Source organism: Zootoca vivipara, chromosome 2 (genome assembly GCF_965207765.1).
Source record: "Zootoca vivipara chromosome 2, rZooViv2.hap1.1, whole genome shotgun sequence".
In the NCBI taxonomy this organism is placed as follows: Eukaryota; Metazoa; Chordata; class Lepidosauria; order Squamata; family Lacertidae; genus Zootoca; species Zootoca vivipara.
Window position 1 is genome coordinate 112,973,036 of NC_142584.1, and position 20,467 is coordinate 112,993,502.

Consider the following 20,467-nt stretch of genomic DNA (forward strand, 5'->3'; position numbering starts at 1 on the left):
TTTGAATCGTGGTTTTTTTAATGGAAGTTGCCTTATGCATATGTAAGGTGATGAATAAATCCATAATAAATAATAGGTTGGGGAAAATGGATAATTCCAGCATTTTTTCTTAGGGCTTGTCAGTATAGTTTTAATTCGCAATCATGCCACTTTGATGGCAAGTCCCCTTTCTGAAGTTATCCTGAAGGATGAGAGACCCTTTAGGTGATGTCTGGCTCCACACTACACATTTAAAGCGCTATGTTGCCACTTTAAAGAGTAAAAAAAAATACTGGGAACTGTAGTTTGCTAAAGACAATGAGAGTTTGTTAGGAGACCCCCTATTCCCCTCACAGAGCTACAATTTCCAGAGTTCCCTGGAAGACAGTTTGGTTATTAAACAGCTCTGGGAATTATAATTCTCTGAGGTGAATAGGGGTCTTGCCTGGAGACTCTCAGAACCCTGAAGAAAACTACAGTTCCCGGAATTCTTTGTGGGTCGAAGACTTGGCTATTTAAAGTGGGGTAATCATGCTTTAAATGTATGGTTTTGAATGCGGCCCTTAAGATGTGGGAGAACAAACAGGGATAGATCAGTCGGTAGAGCATAAGACTTTATCTCTGGGCCATGGGTTCGAGCCCCATGTTAAGTTAAATATTCCTCCATTGCAGAGGGTTGGAGTCGGATCCATATTTATAGTTCTAGGTAAAGGTAAAGGGACCCCTGACCATTAGGTCCAGTCGTGACCGACTCTGGGGTTGCGCGCTCATCTCGCATTATTGGCCGAGGGAGCCGGCGTATAGCTTCCAGGTCATGTGGCCAGCATGACAAAGCTGCTTCTGGCAAACCAGAGCAGCACATGGAAACGCCATTTACCTTCCCGCTGTAGCGGTTCCTATTTATCTACTTGCACTTTGACGTGCTTTCGAACTTGTCACAGATGGGGTGTTGGCTACTCCCGAGTAAGCACTCCACACATCCTCTGGATTTTCATAGTTTTATTGTGCATGCTATATACAGTGGTGAGATGTCTCAAATCATGTCTGCTCTGCATGGGGCAGAAGCCCACAATGGCGTCTCGTGGGCTCTGACCCCCCTTTTAAGACTCCAAACGCCCCTCCTCCTTGCTCTATGGGTCCTCCGTGGTCCCAAACCAGGCTCCTGAGGTGCCGTTCTCTCTCCTCCCTCCTTTCCAGCCCCTGCTGAAGCTAGCTCCTCCCCTGCTTCCCTGCTACCAACCTGGAGCTGAGCCACCAGGACTCTGCAGAGCCCTGGACCCGTCTTAACCCTTCCTGTTCCTGATTTGAACTCCCAGACTTGCTGCTGCTCTCCCATCTGATGGAAGTAAGCAGAGTGGGCTGCTCTCTGCAAGCCCTCTCTCTTACAGAACTGCTAGGTTGGCAGGAGCTGGGACCAAGCAACGGGAGCTCACCCCGTCACAGGGATTCGAACCGCCGACCTTCTGATCAGCAAGCCCTAGGCTCAGTGGTTTAACCACAGCGCCACCTGGGTCCCATTTATGGATCTAGGAAATAAATAAACAAGAGGCCATCGTGCAGTGATGAGAGGGCCTTTCCCTGAGCTGGACCAGCAGAGGGCTCTAGTGCAGAGGATCTGGAGCAGGCATAGGCAACTTTGGCCCTCCAGATGTTTTGGGACTACAATTCCCAACATCCCTGACCACTGGTCCTGTTAGCTAGGGATCATGGGAGTTGTAGTCCCAAAACATCTGGAGGGCCAAGGTTGCTTATGCCTGAGCTGGAGGATAATTTGGTTCCCTCTGCTTGAAAGCTCCTCTTTCACCCATCTCCTGCCCCAGCTTCCTAGGTCAACCCCCCAAAGAATCATGGGAACTGTAGTTTGCTAAGGGTGCTGGGAATTGTAGCTCCCTGAAGGGGTAAACTACAGTTCCCAGAATTTGGGGGGTGGGTGTTGAATGTGCTTTAAATGGGTCTTAAATGCATAGTATGTACTATGTAATCCAGTTCTGTAGCAAATCACAGAGGGGCATTTTTTTTAAGTTGAGAAATTCACCCAAAGGGTTAAACCTATCGAGCTCTGCTCTGATCCCTAGAAAGGAAATTGAGGGGGGAGGCGAGGAAGGGAAGAAGGAATCCTTTTTCTTTGTTATGGAAGAAACGTGCTCGGTGAAGTCATTTCCGGTGCCCTTTCTTCCCTCCTCTTCCTGGTGGGAATCTGACTTTTGAAATTTCCTCCTTCCTTCTTTGTCAAAGCATTGTGGAACTGCAGCAGGCGCTGCCCAGGCAAATTGGTGGTGCTTATAGGGAGAGGTGAGTTGTATTATTATAATAATTATTATTATTAGTTCCAGAGTGCTGCAGAGAGAAAAAAGAAATTGCAGGTAAAGTAGGAGAAATCCTGCTCCCCCCCCCAAAAAAAAGGGAACGTGGATGCTGAGCTGAAGGTGGGCAGAGTAAGCTAAAAGCCAGTTCACCTTTAAAAGCGGTTCCTCATCAGGAACTTAAAGGTAGCCTGCTTCTGGCCTTGGAGGTTCTATGGAACATAAGAGTAGCCCTTCTCGATCAGGGCAGTGGCCCATCCAGTCCAGCACCCTGTGGCCAACCAGATGCCTCTTGGAAAGCCCTCATGAGCCACTCTCCCCAGCATTCTTGCAGACAATGGTCATCATAGCTTGTAGCCACCGGTAGCCTTTACCTCCATGAATTTGTCCAATCCTGGGCCACTTTCAGGTCAGTCTCAGTGCCATAGCCAGTTCCTCGTCCTCTTCAATTGATTTGTTATAATTGGACCGCTCCGGCGGGAAGGTAAACGGCGTTTCTGTGTGCTGCTCTGGTTCGCCAGAAGCAGCTCTGTCATGCTGGCCACATGACCCGGAAGCTGTCTGCGGACAAACGCCGGCTCCCTCGGCCTATAGAGCGAGATGAGCGCCGCAACCCCAGAGTCGGACACGACTGGACCTGATAGTCAGGGGCCCTTTTATGCCACTTTTCATTCAAATGAATCACAAAGCAGCTGACGAACAATGGAATCACAGAGTTGGAAGGCACCACGAGGGTTGTCTAGCCCAACCCCTTGCAATGCAGGAATCTTTTTGCCTAATGTGGAGCTCGAACCCACAACCCTGAGATTAAGAGTCTCATGCTGAGCTATCCCATGGATAGATAAATAACAATAACACAACAATATCACAAATACGTGCCATATAGAATGAATAACAAATCACCAGCAAAAGAATTAAAAATAATCAGTAAAACAATTATAATATATAAAACACTATTAACACCACCACCACCTGAAGAAAACAGCACAATTACAGCAAAAGTCTTATAGGATTCACAAAGTACTACAGCAGTCATAATCTATAAAACAATATTGACAACATTAACAAAATAACAAGCAAAAAAATAAAATGAGCACTCTTTCCTCTCACTTATTTTTTGTTTCTTGCTGTTAGGAGGAAGAGCCTCCCTCGCTGGCTTGGCTTGAGAATTTCTGGTCGTCACTTAGAAATAAACCACTTCTACTGATTTTGCAGACCCCCTTGAGGGTCTTGGACCACCTCCATTTTTGACAAGAGACGGGAGAGAAAACGAGAGGAGGAGGCGGAGGAAGGGGCAGTCCGGTTCTCAAAATGGACATGCGAAATGTGACAGGCTCCAGAGCATGGGAAGAAATGGAAGGTGTAGCAAAAGCCCCACATCACAGGGGCAGAGGGCAGTTCCTTATTGGGACACCTTCCCATTATATAAAACGTGAGCCGGAAGAAGGGGCGCTGGAACGCTGGGAAGCCCAGTTGCAGGAGTTTCTGAGGATGCTGCAGGCCCCCAACTCAGGATGCAGGAACCTACAGATATCTGAGGAGCCCTCAGCATGGGAGGATGCTAAGGCCTTCCTGGCCTCCTTTGAGCAAGTAGCCTCAGCCTGCCGGTGGCCTCAGGACAAGTGGGTGACCCTCCTCCTGCCGGCTCTCAGCGGAGACCTTGAGCAGGCCTTCAGCGGCCTCAGTGCCCAGGACAAGGGAGACTACAGGAAGGTGAAGGCGGCCATCTTGCAAGGGGAGGCCATTGCGAGGGAGAAGCAGCGGCAGCACTTCAGGCAACTCCGCTATCGGGAGGCGGAGGGTCCGAGAGGCGTTTATGGCCGGCTCCGAGAGCTTTGTGGCCAGTGGCTGAAAATTGAGAGGCACACAAAGGATGAGATCCTGGAGCTGCTGATCTTGGAGCAGCTCCTGAGCATCCTGCCGGGAGACATGCAGAGCTGGGTCAGGGAGCAAAAGCCGGAGAGCTGTGCCCATGCGGTGGCCCTGGCGGAGGAATTCCTCTTGGGCCGGGACGAGATGGAGGGTCCAGAACAGAAGGTGAGAAATTCTGCAGTGGGGAAGCTCTCTCTGGCTGGTTCATTTAGACCAGGCACCCCCAAACTCAGCCCTCCAGATGTTTTGGGACTACAACTCCCATCATCTCTAGCTAACAGGACCAGTGGTCAGGGATGATGGGAATTGTAGTCCCAAAACATCTGGAGGGCTGAGTTTGGGGATGACTGATTTAGACCTTCCAGGACTCTCCATTGGGCTTGTGGTCAGCTAATGGTGAGCGTTTGCAAATGACGATCACCTGGTTGTTAGAGCTTGCACACGGCTGCATGTGTGTGCACCTCATCATGTCACTGTGATGTTGAGGGATTGACAGGTGGGCAGCCCCGCCTACCTGTCAGATTTGGCCTGCAGGGTGGGAGGGGGAGATAAGTATCCAGACTGCTGGACACATCCAGTTCTTCACCTGCTGGCATATGGTGTCTATGACAGGCTGCCTCAACCTCGGCCCTCCAGATGTTTTTGGCCTACAACTCCCATGATCCCTACCTAGCAGGACCAGGGGTGGTGGGAATTGTAGTCTCAAAACATCTGGAGGGCCGAGGTTGAGGAAGCCTGGTCTGTGATATAGTGCCGAAATGGATTTCTATCAGTTACTGTATTGACCCGAAAATAAGCCGCACTTTCCCCCCAAATTCCAATGGTGAAAAGTCAAGTGTGGCTTATATTCACAACTTTACACCGCAGTCCCCCCGCCCTCCAGGAAGCAGCCCAGGAGTGCAGGACAACGGCGCCCAGCTAGCCCGCCACTCCCAAGCGTCTCCCCCCCGAGCCGTCGGAATGGAGGGAAGAGACGTGCCCCCCCCTCCCCAAAGAGCAGCCTGGGCACATCCCGTCTGCAGCTCCCAAGCCTCCTCCAAGCCACTGAATTTTAAAGGTGTGGCTTATTTGCAGGTGCGGCTTATATTCACAACAATACGGTAATTTGCTATTTCAAGTGTCTGGGTGTTAAGTAACCCATAGAAATCAATGTATTTGGAGGGATTGGCTCTAGCCCAGATCCTGGTGGCCAGAAAGTGTATGTCATGTCGGGTTCCTTCGGACCATTACTTGTTATCCAACTTCACGCTGGCGGAAGCCATATGGCCTCTTCCGTTCATGATCTTCCTCACTGCTGTTTCAGGTACCTGTGCCTTTTGCGGTGATGTCTGCCGGTCCTTCTGAGGCAGGCCAGCTTCTGCCACAGGACACCTGGGCTGGGCAGGTCTTCAGAGAAGCTGCGGACGAGCAGAGTGATGCGACGAGATTGCCGAGTAAGGATTCACCATGCTCAGATTTTCATGAGGCTGTTTCTCCTCTCACTCCTCTTTTCACCTCTCTGGCAAATATGCACTTGTCTGTCATCATTATTATTATTATCATTATCCCACATCGGTCTCTACAGCCACATCAGGCGCTGCAACTTCCGACAAGTTGACTTCACCCCTCAAGGCGGACTCCTCCATTGCCTCCCAAGACAGACGGGTGCCAACAATCCCATCATTGTTGCTGCTGCTACTTCTAGGGGGTGACACTCATGCTAAGCTCTGCTCACCCCCCTACCCTCCACTTTAGCTCATTCCATGCCAAAGTCTCCCACCCCTAAGCTCCTCCTCACCAAACCTCCACATAGGAGCCAACTCCTAGGGGATGAGCTCCCTCTGGTCCCCCAATAAAATATTTTAGGGGTGTGTCCCCCCAAGTTGATGGGCGTTGCCATTCAAATGGAGTAGTGCACTGCATCATGTGATCTATTATGTGTATTATGTGGGGCTTACCTGAACCCCCAATATTTTATTAAAGTTGGCACCCCTGTCCACAGTTCTCCCTCACCACGGCACTTCCCCTGTCACTCAACCCCCTCATAGCCACAAGCCCTTGTTCAATTTCATTGGATTTCTCCAGGTTCTAGTATTATGAGATAAGGTGGAAAATGTCTCTCTTCACTTTCTCCATATCACAGTCACATTCCTTCCCTTACTACTCTTTCTTGTAAACTAAAAGTCCTAAAAGCTGTAACCTTTCCTTAAACTGGGCTTATAGGCCTCAGCCCTCTATTTTCTGGGGGTTCATGTATTTATTTTTTTACTCTAGCATCTGATATTCAGAGCTGGACAATATTTGCCTAGAGAGATCCAGTACAACATGACCAACCTGTTTTCCATGAATTTCTCTAATCCTTTAAAATAAAAAAAGACTCTCATAAACTAAGCCAGCAGCCATTGCCTTGTCTTGTTGTTGTTGTTGTTTAGTCGTTTAGTCGTGTCCAACTCTTCGTGACCCCATGGACCATAGCACGCCAGGCACTCCTGTCTTCCACTGCCTCCCGCAGTTTGGTCAAACTCATGTTCATAGCTTCGAGAACACTGTCCAACCATCTCGTCCCCTGTTGTCCCCTTCTCCTTGTGCCCTCCATCTTTCCCAACATCAGGGTCTTTTCCAGGGAGTCTTCTCATGAGGTGGCCAAAGTATTGGAGCCTCAGCTTCAGGATCTGTCCTTCCAGTGAGCACTCAGGGCTGATTTCCTTCAGAATGGATAGGTTTGATCTTCTTGGAGTCCATGGGACTCTCAAGAGTCTCCTCCAGCACCATAATTCAAAAGCATCAATTCTTCGGCGATCAGCCTTCTTTATGGTCCAGCTTGCCTTGCCTTAAGTTTTAAATTTTAATTAGAAGTGCTTTTTATTGTCTGCGCTGAAGCTACGACTACACAATTTCAGTGGAATACTTTAATTCTCATATTATGAGGGGGGAAAGAGAATATTCTCAGATATTCTGCCTGCAACAGCTCTGATACTAAACTCTGTTGATTTTCTGTTTGGAACAATCACTCCAGAACAGATAAGATTCTCTGGGATTTTTTTATTCCCACAGGTAATGAGCGGGTATTGGAGAATGAGACAAATACCCTCCACCAGGAAGATTCTGTGCAAGGAGAAGCAAGCAATACCTGCTTGGGAAGAGATGAGGATTTCCATGACCATCAAAAGCGAATGATGTTTGAGAATCAGCCAGGGCTGTTGAATGATCAAGAGAGAAGCTATGAGAGTAGTCTGGTGGAAAAATCCACTTTCAATGCAGAAGTTAGCAGAGAGGAGAGAGAATCCGCTGAATCACAAAGAATAGAGTGTAGTGAGGTACAAAAAGCATCGTCTGACTGTCGAAGAAACTTTGAACGTAGTTCAGACCTTATGGTACAGCAGAGCATTCACATCAGAGAGAAGCCATACCTGTCATTCTATTGTGGAAACAGTGTCATTCAGACGCAGGGCCTTCTTGCACATGAGAGAACCCACACAGGATTGTGGAACACGTATAATTACTCTAACAGTGGGAAAAACTTCAGTTGCGGTTCAGGCTCTATGCAGCACATGAGAATCCACACAGGAGAGTCTCTGTACACGTGCTCTCACTGCGGCAAAAACTTTGTTGATTGTTCAGTCTTACAGGAACACGTCAGGCTGCACACACTGGAGACACCGTACAAGTGCTCAGACTGCGGGAAGAGCTTTGACAAAAAGCGTTACCTGAACAACCACGTGAGGAAGCACAGAGGGGAGAAGCCGTATGAGTGCCTGCAATGTGGGAAAAGCTTCCCTATAAAGTCCAAACTTGTAAAACACGAGATAATACACATGAGGGAGATGCCATACAAGTGCGCCCTTTGTGGGAAAACATTCGTTCGGAAGTCAGACCTTTGTGCACATGAGAAAATCCACACAGCACAGTAGATATTTCAAAATTTATCTGGCAGGAGAAGAAGCCAAGCATAAAACAAAAATTATTAATAGATTCTAAGGATAGAGGCGGCTCTACTAGGGCCAGGGCCTTTTCAGTATTGGCCCCAACTTGGTGGAACGCTCTTTCACAGGAGATCAGGGCCCTGCGGGATTTGTCATCTTTCCGCAGGGCCTGCAAGACAGAGCTGTTCCGCCTGGCCTTTGGGCTGGCCTTAGTCTGACCCCTGTGTTTTTCCTCCCTCATGGTTTGGATTTATGGACTACTTAAAATGAGGCTGCATTTTAAATTTTAATATTGTATTTTAATCTGTATTTTAATTAATTGCTTTTTATGTTTTATTGTAATTTTATTGGTGTTAGCCACCCTGAGCCCGGTTTTGACTGGGGAGGGTGGAGAATAAATAAATAAATAAATAAAGAATAATAATAATTTTATTTTCCCTGCCAGATTTAAGGTTATATTATGAGGTGTCCTGCTGGCCCCGAGAATGGATAACATTACAAAATACAGATATTTTAGATTTGGAGGGTAACAATAATAGATTTGGTTGCATTCATATTTATGGTATGAAAAAGTCAAAGTACAGAGAGATTTCCTGAACCATTTAGTAAGAAAGTCACTATATGTCGTATGGGAGAAATACAAAAATCTCTTGGAGCAGAAAATCCCATGGTGGCTCTCCCCACTAGAAGCGATTTATGTGAAAAAATTGAATATGAGAAAGGGTTGGGCAACATATAAGGAATTATTAGTAGAAGAATAGCACCAGTTGAAATTGGGGAAAAAATGAGGATATAAGAGATCTTTTAACGGATTGGTTACAGTATCACCAGTTAAAGAGATGTTTTTAAAACACAAAGGGATTTTTTAATGAAATACCGAGGTTTGAGAGATAATTGTTGGAGAATAATGTGAAATTACTCTGAAATGTATAAATTGTTATTGGAATGGTTTACTAAAGATGAAGAAGTTAAACTGGATATGATACAATCGGCAAGGGATTTTTGATATAACATACAGCTTTCAGCATGGGGAAAAAATATGTAGAGAGGATTTGAAATTCGCTGTGGTCTAAACCACTGAGCCTTGGGCTTGCTGATCAGAAGGTCGGTGGTTTGAATCCCTGCGATGGGGTGAGCTCCCATTGCTCGGTCCCTGCTTCTGCCCACCTAGCAGTTTGAAAGCACATCAAAGTGCAAGTAGATAAATAGGTACCACTCCGGCGGGAAGGTAAATGGCGTTTCCGTGCACTGCTCTGGTTTCGCCAAAAGCAGCTTAGTTATGCTGGCCACATGACCCGGAAAAACTGTCTGTGGACAAACACCAGCTCCCTCAGTCGGTAAAGCGAGATGGGCGCCCCAACCCCAGAGTCGTCCATGACTGGACTTAACTGTCAGGGGTCCTTTACCTTTTTATACATTAAAAGAAAACTATATGAAAATGATGTACCGCTGGTATTTAACGCTGAGTAAATTAGCAAAAATGTATAGGACAAGCTCAAATATTTGCTAGAAATGTAAAGAAAAGGAAAGCACCTTTTACCATATGTGGTGGAATTGTAAAGTAATAAAGGAATTCTGGGAAATGATATACAATGAACTGAAAAAAATGTTTAAAATCATGTTTGTTAAAAAAAACCAGAAGCCTTTTTGCTAGGAATTGTAGGTGCAGAGATACCGAAAACATTGTCTATGTATGCTACGACAGCTGCAAGAATGCTGCTCGCCCATGGTTGTAAAGAAAGCAAGGTCCTTATCAGAATGGACTGGGAGAGCAAACTATTGGCTTATGTAGAGATGGCAAAAATGACGGGGAAAATCAGAAACCAGAAGGATTGAAACTTCAACAAAGAATGGGAGAAAAAACAAAACAAACAAGCAAAGAATGGGAGAAAACTATACTATACTTGACAGACCACTGTAAACACTTGAACACTTTGGCAGGTCTTAAATAACTCTTGTAATGTTACAGTACATAGACTCTGGGTACAATGGAGGGCTGAAAATTAGGAGGACATAGCAGGCATCCCCAAACTTCGGCCCTCCAGGTGTTTTGGACTACAATTCCCATCATCCCTGACCATTGGTCCTGTTAGCTAGGGATCATGGGAGTTGTAGGCCAAAACATCTGGAGGGCCGCAGTTTGGGGATGCCTGACTTATAGTATGCAGCTGAAAAAGTTAACTAAAGAACCCACGGGGGGGGGAGGTCTTGAGATTAAGAAGAATCTTGTGTATTTTTTAAATTATCTGTGATTTTTAATGTGAATGAAATTGTAAAATCAAATAAAAATTATTTCCCTAAAAATAAAAATCCTCACAGTACTGAAAAAAGGTTATAACACTGGTTGCATAGCTTGTGCCTTGAAAGTGTCAGTAAGTTTTATTTTATATATTTAGGCTATATTAAAAATGCCTTTCCTTGGGGATGGGGAGTGTGGAAATCAAGGCAACTAAAGTAATTTTCAACAATTAAAGCTTTAAAATAAAACTAGTCTTACAGAATTACTATGCAGCAGTGAACCACTCCACATTGGTGAGCAAAAGCTGTGAATGCTATTGCCCATCCCCAAAATGTTCTGAAAAAGCCTGTGTGATGGACAGTGAGCAGTGGCATAGCTACATCTGTTTCTCTTGGGAGGGCATTCCACAGCGAATGGTGCCACGCTCAAAAAGACCCCGTCTTTCCCAACCACCCACCCAAACTCAGGCAGCAAGGGGGGATAGGAAGAAGGCAATGAATCCAGGAAAGCCAGAGCCTCACCCCACAAGAATGATCCCACACAGAAGGAAATGTGGTGTGTAAGTGCTGTCATTGTGGGAAGGCAAAGTTGATGACTTAAGTCATGATTTAAGATTCTGAGTAGCAGAGAGAAGATACAGGCCACATTCACACCATACGTTTAAAGCAGGCATAGGGCCAGGCACCCCCAAACTGTGGCCCTCCAGATGTTTTGGCCTACAACTCCCATGATCCCTAGCTAACAGGACCAGTGGTCGGGGAAGATGGGAATTGTAGTCCAAAACAGCTGGCGGGCTGAAGTTTGGGGATGCCTGGCATAGTCAAACACAGCCCTCCAGATGTTTTGGGACTACAACTCCCATCATCCCTGACCACTGGTCCTGTGAGCTAGGGATGATGGGAGGTGTAGTCCCAAAACATCTGGAGGGCCGGAGTTTGCCTATGCCTGGTTTAAAGCACTGTGATATCACTTGGAACAGCCATGTCTTCCTCCAAATAATCCTGGGAGCTGTAGTTAAGGGTGCTGGGAATTGCCAGGAGATGTTCTAGTCCCATCACAGAGCTACAACCCCAGAGTGGTGTAACAGTCAATATCTCTTCACAGGAAACCTTGAGAATTGTAGCTCTGTCAAAATAGTATCCTCAGGAGTTAGGACATACTCCTTTTGCAGGGTGGCAGCAGGTTTAAATTCATCCAAATGAAATCTAAATACTGTAATAATAATAAAAAAAAAGGTAAAGGGACCCCTGACCATTAGGTCCAGTCGTGACCGACTCTGGGGTTGCGCGCTCATCTCGCATTATTGGCCAAGGGAGCCGGCGTATAGCTTCCAGGTCATGTGGCCAGCATGACAAAGCCGCTTCTGGCAAACCAGAGCAGCACATGGAAACGCCGTTTACCTTCCCGCTGTAGTGGTTCCTATTTATCTACTTGCATTTTGACGTGCTTTCGAACTGCTAGGTTGGCAGGAGCTGGGACCAAGCAACAGGAGCTCACCCCGTCACAGGGATTCAAACCGCCGACCTTCTGATCAGCAAGCCCTAGGCTCAGTGGTTTAACCACAGCGCCACCTGGGTCCCATAATATGCATCAGCAATAAAAGCAATGACACAATTTTACTGTACTGTATATTGAAACCATTACAATGATTAAAAATATATATGTAAAAACCGCTTTCATCTCCAAAAACAATTTCGAATCCAATACTGATGCAGGGAGGGATAGATGCCTAAGAGCAGGCACCCCCAAACTGCGGCCCTCCATATGTTTTTGCCTACAACTCCCATGATCCCTAGCTAACAGGACCAGTGGTCAGGGATGATGGGAATTGTAGTCCAAAACACCTGGAGGGACGAAGTTTGGGGATGCCTGCCTAAGAGCAGCTCTTTCCAGTGGCCCTCCAGATGTTAATGAACTACGACTCCCATCAGCTCCCAGCAGGCATGGCCCAATGGCCAGGAATTCTGGGAGCTGTAGTCCAAGCAACATCTGACGACCCGCGGGCCGCAGGATTCCCCAGCCCTGTTCTGTTCTTGCACGAGAAAACTCAAAGAAAACCAGCCCAGGCCTGTTTGGAAAAGGTTAAATCTACCGAGTGCAACCGCGATTCCTAGCAACGCCTGGCAATGTCAGAAGGGAAGTATCAGGAATTGTGAAGCCACTTCCTCCCCCCCCAAACACCCCCCCCCCACTTTCTAAGAGAGCCCTGGTGGGAAACTGGCTTTTTAAAATAATAATAATAATAATAATAATAATAATAATAATAATAATAATAATAATAATAATGAAATGAAATATAAATATATATTTCTCAGGCTGCTATGAGTGAGTCTGGATCAGAAGTGCCCTTATTCCTGGGCCATGCACAGTGCAGACAGGATTGCTAAACCAGCCAAGGAGAGGTGAGTGCAAAAAGTGGGGGTGGAGGGGTGGGCATTGAAAGGTTAGAAATAATTTCACAGCACAAAGGAACAGCAGCAGCTGCTGCAAAGGGAACCCCGGGCTGCAAAAGGGCGAAACCGCTTTTGCAAGGCGAGAGGGGAGGGGAAGAGGAGAACAGCCTGCTGAGAGATGCAAAAATACGCGGGGGGGGTGGAGAGAGAGGGGGGGCACACTTCAATTTCGCTTGGGTCTGACCTCCAAATCTGTGGCTTCTTGTTAGTAAGGGTGGAAACCTGCAAAGGCAAGATTTTGCCCACCTCCTCCGAAAACCAGTGGGGTAGGGAGCTGTAGTCTGGCAGGCAGTGACACTCGGATGGCTTCAACAGAGGATTAGATAAATTCATGGAGGAGTCATGACCATGTGGAGATCTCTGGATGCGACTGACATCTCCATCTGGCTCCCCCCACCAGCTTTCTTAAGCAGAAGAGCTTGTTTGTTGCATTTATATCCCGCCTTTTTATCCAAGGAGTACATCATGGTTCACCTCCCCCTCTCAGTTGATCCCCACAACGACCCTGTGAGGTAGGTACAGAGGTTGTGATTGGCCCAAGGTCACCAAGTGAGCTTCATGACTGGGTGGGGATTCTCTCAGGTCCTTTTCCGACACTGTAACCCAGTGTCTCCCAAATTTTGGTCTCCAGCTGTTTTTGGGCTACAATTCCCATCATCCCCAGCTGGCAAGACCAGTGGTCAGGGATGATGGGAACTGTAGTCCCAAACATCTGGAGGGCTGGAGTTTGCCTATGCCTGCCCTGGATTGTTTTATTTGATGTTTCAATGTGCTGTAAACCAGAGCAGGACTCTTCTTCCTTTTTTAATTTTAATTTTTGATTTTCAGCTTTTACAAACACTTTAGCCAGAAAAAGAAAGTCTTTACAAATCCACTCCTTATGTTCTTTTGCTCTGCAGCTATCACTGCCCCTTGATTGTGACTCCAAGAGAAGCCCCTTAACTCTAGATGGTTAAGACACTGGAGGCTGTCCCCCATTGGAAGTGGGAGACTGGAATAGTCTGAAAGAGAAGCAGGGGGACGCAGCTGGTTGCAGGCACCCCAGAACCTCTGAAAATGGAGGCGCAGGACATGGCCGGCTCCAAATTGTGGCAGGGGATGCAGGGGGAAGGAAAGAGAGCCCCGCAAGTGGTCCATGTGGGGAGCACCGGGACGTTCCTGAGCAAGGATCTCCCACCACAGATTAAGCGGGAGCCAGAGGAGGGGTTGCAGCAGCAGCACTGGGAGACACAGTGGCAGCAGTTCTTGCAGAGCGTGCAGGCCCCAGACTCCAGATCGCAGCCTCATCCCGTCTCCGGAGAGGAGGCCAAGGAGATCCAGGCCTCCTTCCAAGGTGTCGCCAATGCCGGGCAGTGGCCGAGGGGTGGCTGGGTGACCCAGGCTGTGCCGGGCCTCGGCGGGGAAGCCCAGAAGGTCTACCGAAGCCTGGACTCCTTCATGAAGATGAAGGAGGAGGCCACGAGTGAGGGGGCCCTGCGGCCAGAGACACAGCGCCAGCGCTTCCGCCACTTCTGCTACCAGGAGGCCAAAGGGCCCCGCGATGTTTGCCAAAGGCTCCGGGAGCTGTGCCGCCAGTGGCTGAAGCCGGAGAGGAACACCAAGGAGCAGATCCTGGAGCTGGTGATCCTGGAGCAGTTCCTGATTATCCTGCCCCTGGAGATGCAGAGCTGGGTACGCGAGAGCAAGCCAGAGAGCTGTGCCCAGGCGGTGGCCCTGGCAGAAGGCTTCCTGTTGGGGCGGCAAAACGGCAAGAGATGCGGGCAGCAGGTGAGAGGCCTCAATGGCGGTCAAATCGAAAGAAGGAGTGTGGGTTGGGCTTGGAGGCGATCCACTTTGTGTGTTGCTTTATTTTGTTCTTTTTATTAAATTTACCGGTTGCTTTTTTGCCAGAGAAACTCAAAACAGCTTACAGCATTTTAAGCAATACAATGAAACATCCCTCCCATGCATAAAGGCCATAGATAGTTTAAAATCCTGGTGAGAGAGAAATGTTTTTGTCTGGCATCCATATGAGCCAGCTTCTAGGGTCCAAGGTCCTTTCGCCCCCCCCCATAAAATATTTGAGGGGTCTTCCCCCCCCCCCAGTTGATAGGCATTGCTATTCAAATGGTGTTTGTGTGTGTGTGCCGTGTCTTGTGATCGATTATGCGGAACAGGGCTTACCTGGCACCTCCCCACCAATATTTTATTCCAAGTTGGCACCCCTGCTGCCACCTAAAGATGTGTAAGGAAGGCACCAGGCAAACCTCCCTGGGGAGAGCATTCCACAAGCGGGGAGCCACCACAGAAAAGGCCCTGTTCTAGTGTTGCCATTTATTACTATTATAGTAACATATATAACAGGCAAAATGTAGGTTAGCATCATCATCTGGTTCCCCATCTCATTTATTAACAGCCTGATGGCCACCAGGGAGTGGGGGGCAGGCAGGCAAATAATGGCTGTGGTGAAGGTGCCACACGTAAAATGGTTGCTTTCCCAAATGGGGCCTCCACAGTGTCCGCAAACACCCCCCTTGGAGATGCCTACCAGTGCAGCCTAAGGAGCAATGGTGTAACAATTCTAAATATCACTTTATTATTATTCACATACCGCCGGTTGTAAGGAGGGGAGGCAGAAGGCTCTTGTGCTCAGATCCTGCTTGCTGGTTTCCCACAGGCATCTGGTTAGCCACTGTGAGAACAGGATGCTGGGCTTAGATGGGCTATTGACCTGTTTTCTAGCTGCCTGCTCCTTAGGTTTTCATGCATGTTCTCAATGTCGGTCCATCTGCCTCCCCATTCTCTTTCAGCTGCCAGTGCCTTTTGCGGAGGTGGCTGTGAATTCCTCCAAAGTGGACCAGATCCTGTCTGACACTTGGAACAAGCAGCTCTGCAGAATAGCCAAGCAGGATCAGAGCAAGGAGGAAAACCAACTCAGTAATGGTGAACACAGAGAGTCTGTTTGATCAGGGGTTGGGGACCCTTTTCAGCCTGGGGGTCTGAACTCTCTCCTGAGCAACCTCCTGAGACCCGCATGCCAGGGGTGGGTGATGTCAGCGGCAAAAGAGGTGTATTATTGTGATTATTATTATTATTATTATTAGACATCCCTTCATCTGTAGATCTCAGGGCGGTTCACAACATAAAATTACGATATATATATAAAAACAAAATACATAATAAAAAGAACAACGAAAACAAACCAATAATCCCCGCTCCCACGACACATTTAAAAGGGCACCAGATGTCAATCAGCTAAAGGCCTGGCTGAAGAGGAACGTTTTTACCTGGTGCCTAAATATGCACAGTGAAGGCACCAGGTGAACCTCCCTAGGGAGAGCACACCACAAACGGAGCCACCGCAGAAAAGGCCCCTTCTCACAAGAGGTCCCTTCTCCGGACCTCTCGTGGAGGGCCTCAATTGATGGTCACAGGCTCCGGGACGGTTCATATGGGAAGAGGTGGTCCTTGAGGTATTGCAGTCCTGAGCATTTTGCCTCTGTATAATAAGCTCTTCTTATCTCTGCAGCCGACGAGCAGGTGGGAGATGACCTTCATCACCAGGAAGGCTCCGACCAGGTGGAGCCGCACGATGCGTCCATGAGAATCGGCTTGGTCTTCCAGAATTACGAGGAGGGAACGGTGTTGTTGGGTCAGAAGGCGCTGGCAGGCCAGCAGGACCCCGAAAATAGAACGGGTGGAGCGGTAGCCTGTTGGGAAGGCGGCTTCCGCAGGAAGGAACCCAAAGCCCAAGATTGTGTGGAGGCGAAACCACACAGCGACACCAGCGGAAGCTTCTGGCCGAGCCAAGGCATCCTTAAGCGGGAAGCGGTCGCCGGGGACGAGAAACCGTTCAAGTCCTCGGACTGCAGGGAGGCCTTTCCTCTGAGCCCAGGCCTCCTTGTCCCGCATGAGAGGAGCCACGTGGGGGACAGGCGATATAAATGCTCCGAGTGCGGGAAGAGTTTCAACCAGAAGCGGTACCTGGCGGGGCACCGGAGGATCCATCGAGGGGAGACGCCGTACAAATGCTCAGACTGCGGGAGGAGCTTCAACCGGAAGTGGAACCTCATTGCTCACAAGAGGATCCACTCGGGGGAGAACCCGTACAAGTGCTCGGACTGTGGGAAAACATTCAGCCAGAAGGGTAACCTTATGACCCACGTGAGGATCCACACGGGGGAGAAGCCCTACAAGTGCGCCGAGTGTGGGAAGCGCTTCAGCCAGAGGGCGGGCCTCACCTCACACAGGAAGAGCCACATAAAAATCAACAGCGTAGGGAAAGCCGCATTGGGGTATCTGATTTTCCTAAACCTCAGCGAATCTGGGCAAGAGGGGAGCCCCGTAGAAGCTTAGGAATTGGTTGGGACGCTCCGTGCAGAGCTTGAAAACATTCTTTGTCTGGGGAAAAGGAACGGAAGAAGGAAACCCTTAGAACTCCCAACTGTGCTAGAAACAGGCTGCGGACGCGTAGGATTGAGAAGAAATCCTGTAAATGCTGCGACTGAATGACACTGGGACAGAACTATCACTCGCAACTCATCAAACGGCAGGCTGTGTGGCACAAGACTCTTCATCTCAAGGTCGTAGGTTCGAGCTCCATGTTGGGCAAAGGGTTCCTGCATTGCTGGGGGTTGGACTAGATGACCCATGTGGTCCCTTCCGACTCTACAATTCTCTGAGAAGTGTTCTGAAGGGCTGCATCTCAGTGGTAGAGCGTGTGGGTTCCATTTCTGACATCTCCAATTAGTGTCAATGATGCTAAGCTCGATGGACCAGTCGTCTGCCACAGAATGAGGCAGCGTCCTCTGTTTAAGCAGCTCTCATTCAGAAGGACTGGGATCTCACTTAGTCTTTAAGAAAATAGACCAAAACTCAAGAGGTGTAGAGCATCTGCTTTTACATGCAAAAGGTCTCAGCTTCGATTCTCAGCATCTTCAGGTAGGGCATTCATCTGCAGAACCAATGCTCGGTAAAGGCCAGACATAGTTTGACCTCCGTGTAACCGTTCTGTAAGAAAATTGGAATGAATGCTGAAGAAACAGGTTGCCTGGAGGAGCCCAGGTCTGACCAGGGTTTACGTGGGTGGAGATGGGCAGATGCCCTGCAGTTAAACTTGGTGGTCCTGTGGACTTTGCTGCAGAAGAGCATGTCTTAAAGGTACACCAACAGGCTGCTTCAAAAGTTGACAGTCCTAGTCAATGGCCTTGAGGGTCTTGATTCAGTATCAGAAGGCTCTGCGTAGGGGATACAGTGGTACCTTGGTTCTTGAACTTAATCCATTCTGGGAGTCTGTTCAACTACTGAAACCGTTCAAAAACCAAGGCATGGTTTCCAATTGGCTGCAGGAGCTTCAAGCAGTAGCCATATCGGATGTTTGGCTTCCGAAAAACTTTTGCAAACCGGAACACTTACCTCCGGGTTTGCGGCGTTTGGGAGCTGATTTGTTCAGGAGCAAAGCCGTTCAGCAACCAAGTTACCACCGTATCACTCTGCAAGCCAGCTGCTATGTTTTCTGCAAGGCCTTAACGAAGTCGAGGGCACGCTTGGAATCTTTAGGCACCCCACACAATTCTCTAGGTTGCCTTCATAGTGCAACCGGCGCAGACCATTTGTTTGTGCTGCATTCGAAATGATTTTAATTTTTGATAAAATAAAAATAAAAAGCCAGAGCACTGCTTCAAAAGGTTAGTGGGAAATTGTGGTGTGTTTTTTTATTATTTTAAGAACCACCTCCTAGAATCCAGTGTTTTCGGATTGTAGTTATATATACCAAATAATTACAAAAACAATCTATGCAGACCATGAGAGGGTTCCATGCGATTAATGCGCCACAACAGTCACCAGCTTGATGCTGTCCATCTCTCATCAGCCCCAGCTGTAGTCCAAAACATCTTGAAGGTGCCTGGTTGGAGAAGACCAGGCATCCCCAAACTGCGGCCCTCCAGATGTTTTGGCCTACAACTCCCATGATCCCTAGCTAACAGGACCAGTGGTTGGGGAAGATGGGAATTGTAGTCAAAAACATCTGGAGGGCCGAAGTTTGGGGGTGCCTGGAGAAGACTGACACACTGAACAGATTAGACTGGCCTCTGTGCTCTGCCTTCCCAGCCTCCAAAACTCACTTTCCCCACAAAGCTTCATACCATTCCTGTTCCCTTGGCCCCGAGTTAGAATTTTCTTACAGCCCAACTGGCATCCTGTTCAACATCTCAGCAGAAGTTTGATTTTTGCCAAAGTTCTGTAGCTGATCAGTCCCCCTCTGTGACCTCACAGGGGCTCAGCCAATGGCTGCAAGTAGGGAATGGGCACCAAAAAAAGCAAAATGGGACACTGTTACATGGGGGAGGGGATAATAAAATCCCAGGAAGATGCTTTAAAAATGAGCAACGTTTTACTTAACTGGGAAAGGGCACAACAAAGGGCGAACCTCAGTGTTATAAAGCTTAACTCTCAAAAGTTTGCTCGCATTGCAATAAAATTTGTTTGCCTCTTTGTTTTTCTTGCGTTGGTGGATTAACATATCTGCCTTTATGGAATCGATATCTGGGCAGGCTCCACATTGCAATTCTCTGGTATTTGCTTTCTAAGCCCTAGATTCCAGGACGGTGCAAAGAAATTGATTGGCAGAAATGGTGCAAAGCAGGCAAAAGCTTCAGAAAAGTGGAGCACCCATATTCCAAGGCAGTGTACCTCTGCTGATTGGTTGATGCTGTAGCCCAAGAGGGCGGGAATTGTCTCCGGCTGAAGGGCTGAATTCCCTTCTGAGCAAATTTATCAGGAAGTCGCATGCCGGGGGTGAGTGGAGCCAGAGGCAAAAGTAGGGGGGAGTAGGCTAGTTTCTACAGCTGGTTAGAGTGAGGTGCTGATAATGCCAATGTTGCAGGTTCAATCCCTGTCGGGGACAGCTGCATATTCCTGAATCGCAGGAGGTTGGACTCGACGATCCTCAGGGTCCCTTCCAACTCTACAATTCTATGATAGGAAGACTTACACCCCAATCTAGCCTCCTTCCAGGGAAGCAAGCGACATCGTCCGAGTTAAAGGACACATTCCAGCCAGGCATAAACTCTCAAGGAGGGTGTGGAGCAGGGAGGGTCATGGGTGTGTGGAGAGTGTGTTCAGAGCGGCAGGTGGAGAGGCCTAGCAAGCCACCTTAGCCCATCCAGCATGAGGCTGCAGCCAGACAAGGGAGAGCTTCCACTTGGAAGCCTTGCTTGCAAGTTTCCAGAGTTACCTGCATCTTTGCTCTTGGAAGAAAAACCATGGCAAGGTGTGCTCCAGAAGGGCTTTATACATTTTATCCCTCTGTGGGCACCTCACAGCCCCGAGTTAGATCTGACCAGGGCTTCATTCATGCCACAAATTGCAAAATCTCTGGCATGGAGCATTAAAAATTGTCATTGATCCTATTGGTAAGGGGTTTGTTTTCACAACAAAAATACAGCATTTCCCCCTCTGCTACTCTGCATGTGGAGCATTATTTTGGATGCATCCAGCAACCAGGGGTTGGGGAACATCTGGACCTCAGGTCTAATCCAGCCGCCCAGGTTTCCTTGTTTAGCCTGCCGGGTCTTTGGAGCAGGCCCCACCCAGCTGTCCTACAGCAGATGTCTACCGTGGAGCAGGTAAAAGAGTGAGTAGCTGGGAATGAGCTAAAGGGGTTTTGCAATGGTCCGTTGCCCAGCTCTGCCCCTCTGCCCAGGACCCAACTGGGTGTTGGGAAGAGCTGTGCAAAGG

General features: G+C 48.3%; 2 protein-coding genes across 3 annotated transcripts; both read left to right on the plus strand.

Annotated features, from left to right (window-relative positions):
* The first annotated feature begins 8 nt into the window (after positions 1-8).
* Positions 9-8,832, plus strand: LOC118081240 (uncharacterized). Its single transcript, XM_035107616.3, has 4 exons — positions 9-2,271; positions 3,417-4,319; positions 5,458-5,587; positions 7,188-8,832. The coding sequence occupies exons 2-4, from the start codon at positions 3,594-3,596 to the stop codon at positions 8,042-8,044; spliced, it is 1,713 nt and encodes a 570-aa protein (XP_034963507.2). The 5' UTR covers positions 9-2,271; positions 3,417-3,593; the 3' UTR covers positions 8,045-8,832.
* Positions 8,833-12,484: 3,652 nt separating this feature from the next.
* On the plus strand, positions 12,485-17,638 carry LOC118081248 (zinc finger protein with KRAB and SCAN domains 5-like). Of its 2 annotated transcripts, XM_088663981.1 has the most exons (5): positions 12,542-12,697; positions 13,205-13,260; positions 13,648-14,515; positions 15,538-15,670; positions 16,257-17,638. In XM_088663981.1, the coding sequence occupies exons 3-5, from the start codon at positions 13,805-13,807 to the stop codon at positions 17,081-17,083; spliced, it is 1,671 nt and encodes a 556-aa protein (XP_088520107.1). In that variant the 5' UTR covers positions 12,542-12,697; positions 13,205-13,260; positions 13,648-13,804; the 3' UTR covers positions 17,084-17,638. The 2 variants fall into 2 exon arrangements, with proteins under 2 accessions (XP_034963525.1, XP_088520107.1); XM_035107634.3 differs by lacking the exon at positions 13,205-13,260 and having other exon boundaries at positions 12,485-12,697.
* The last annotated feature ends 2,829 nt before the right edge of the window (positions 17,639-20,467 follow it).

Bases quoted from the DNA above. Each gene is read 5' to 3' on its own strand.
- LOC118081240 (XM_035107616.3), top strand. From the start codon at position 3,594: ATGGACATGCGAAATGTGACAGGCTCCAGAGCATGGGAAGAAATGGAA. The intron at 4,320-5,457 runs GTGAGAAATTCT...CTGCTGTTTCAG, and splicing joins TGGAGGGTCCAGAACAGAAG to GTACCTGTGCCTTTTGCGGT. The intron at 5,588-7,187 runs GTAAGGATTCAC...TTATTCCCACAG, and splicing joins TGATGCGACGAGATTGCCGA to GTAATGAGCGGGTATTGGAG.
- LOC118081248 (XM_035107634.3), top strand. From the start codon at position 13,805: ATGGAGGCGCAGGACATGGCCGGCTCCAAATTGTGGCAGGGGATGCAG. The intron at 14,516-15,537 runs GTGAGAGGCCTC...ATTCTCTTTCAG, and splicing joins GCAAGAGATGCGGGCAGCAG to CTGCCAGTGCCTTTTGCGGA. The intron at 15,671-16,256 runs GTGAACACAGAG...TTATCTCTGCAG, and splicing joins GGAAAACCAACTCAGTAATG to CCGACGAGCAGGTGGGAGAT.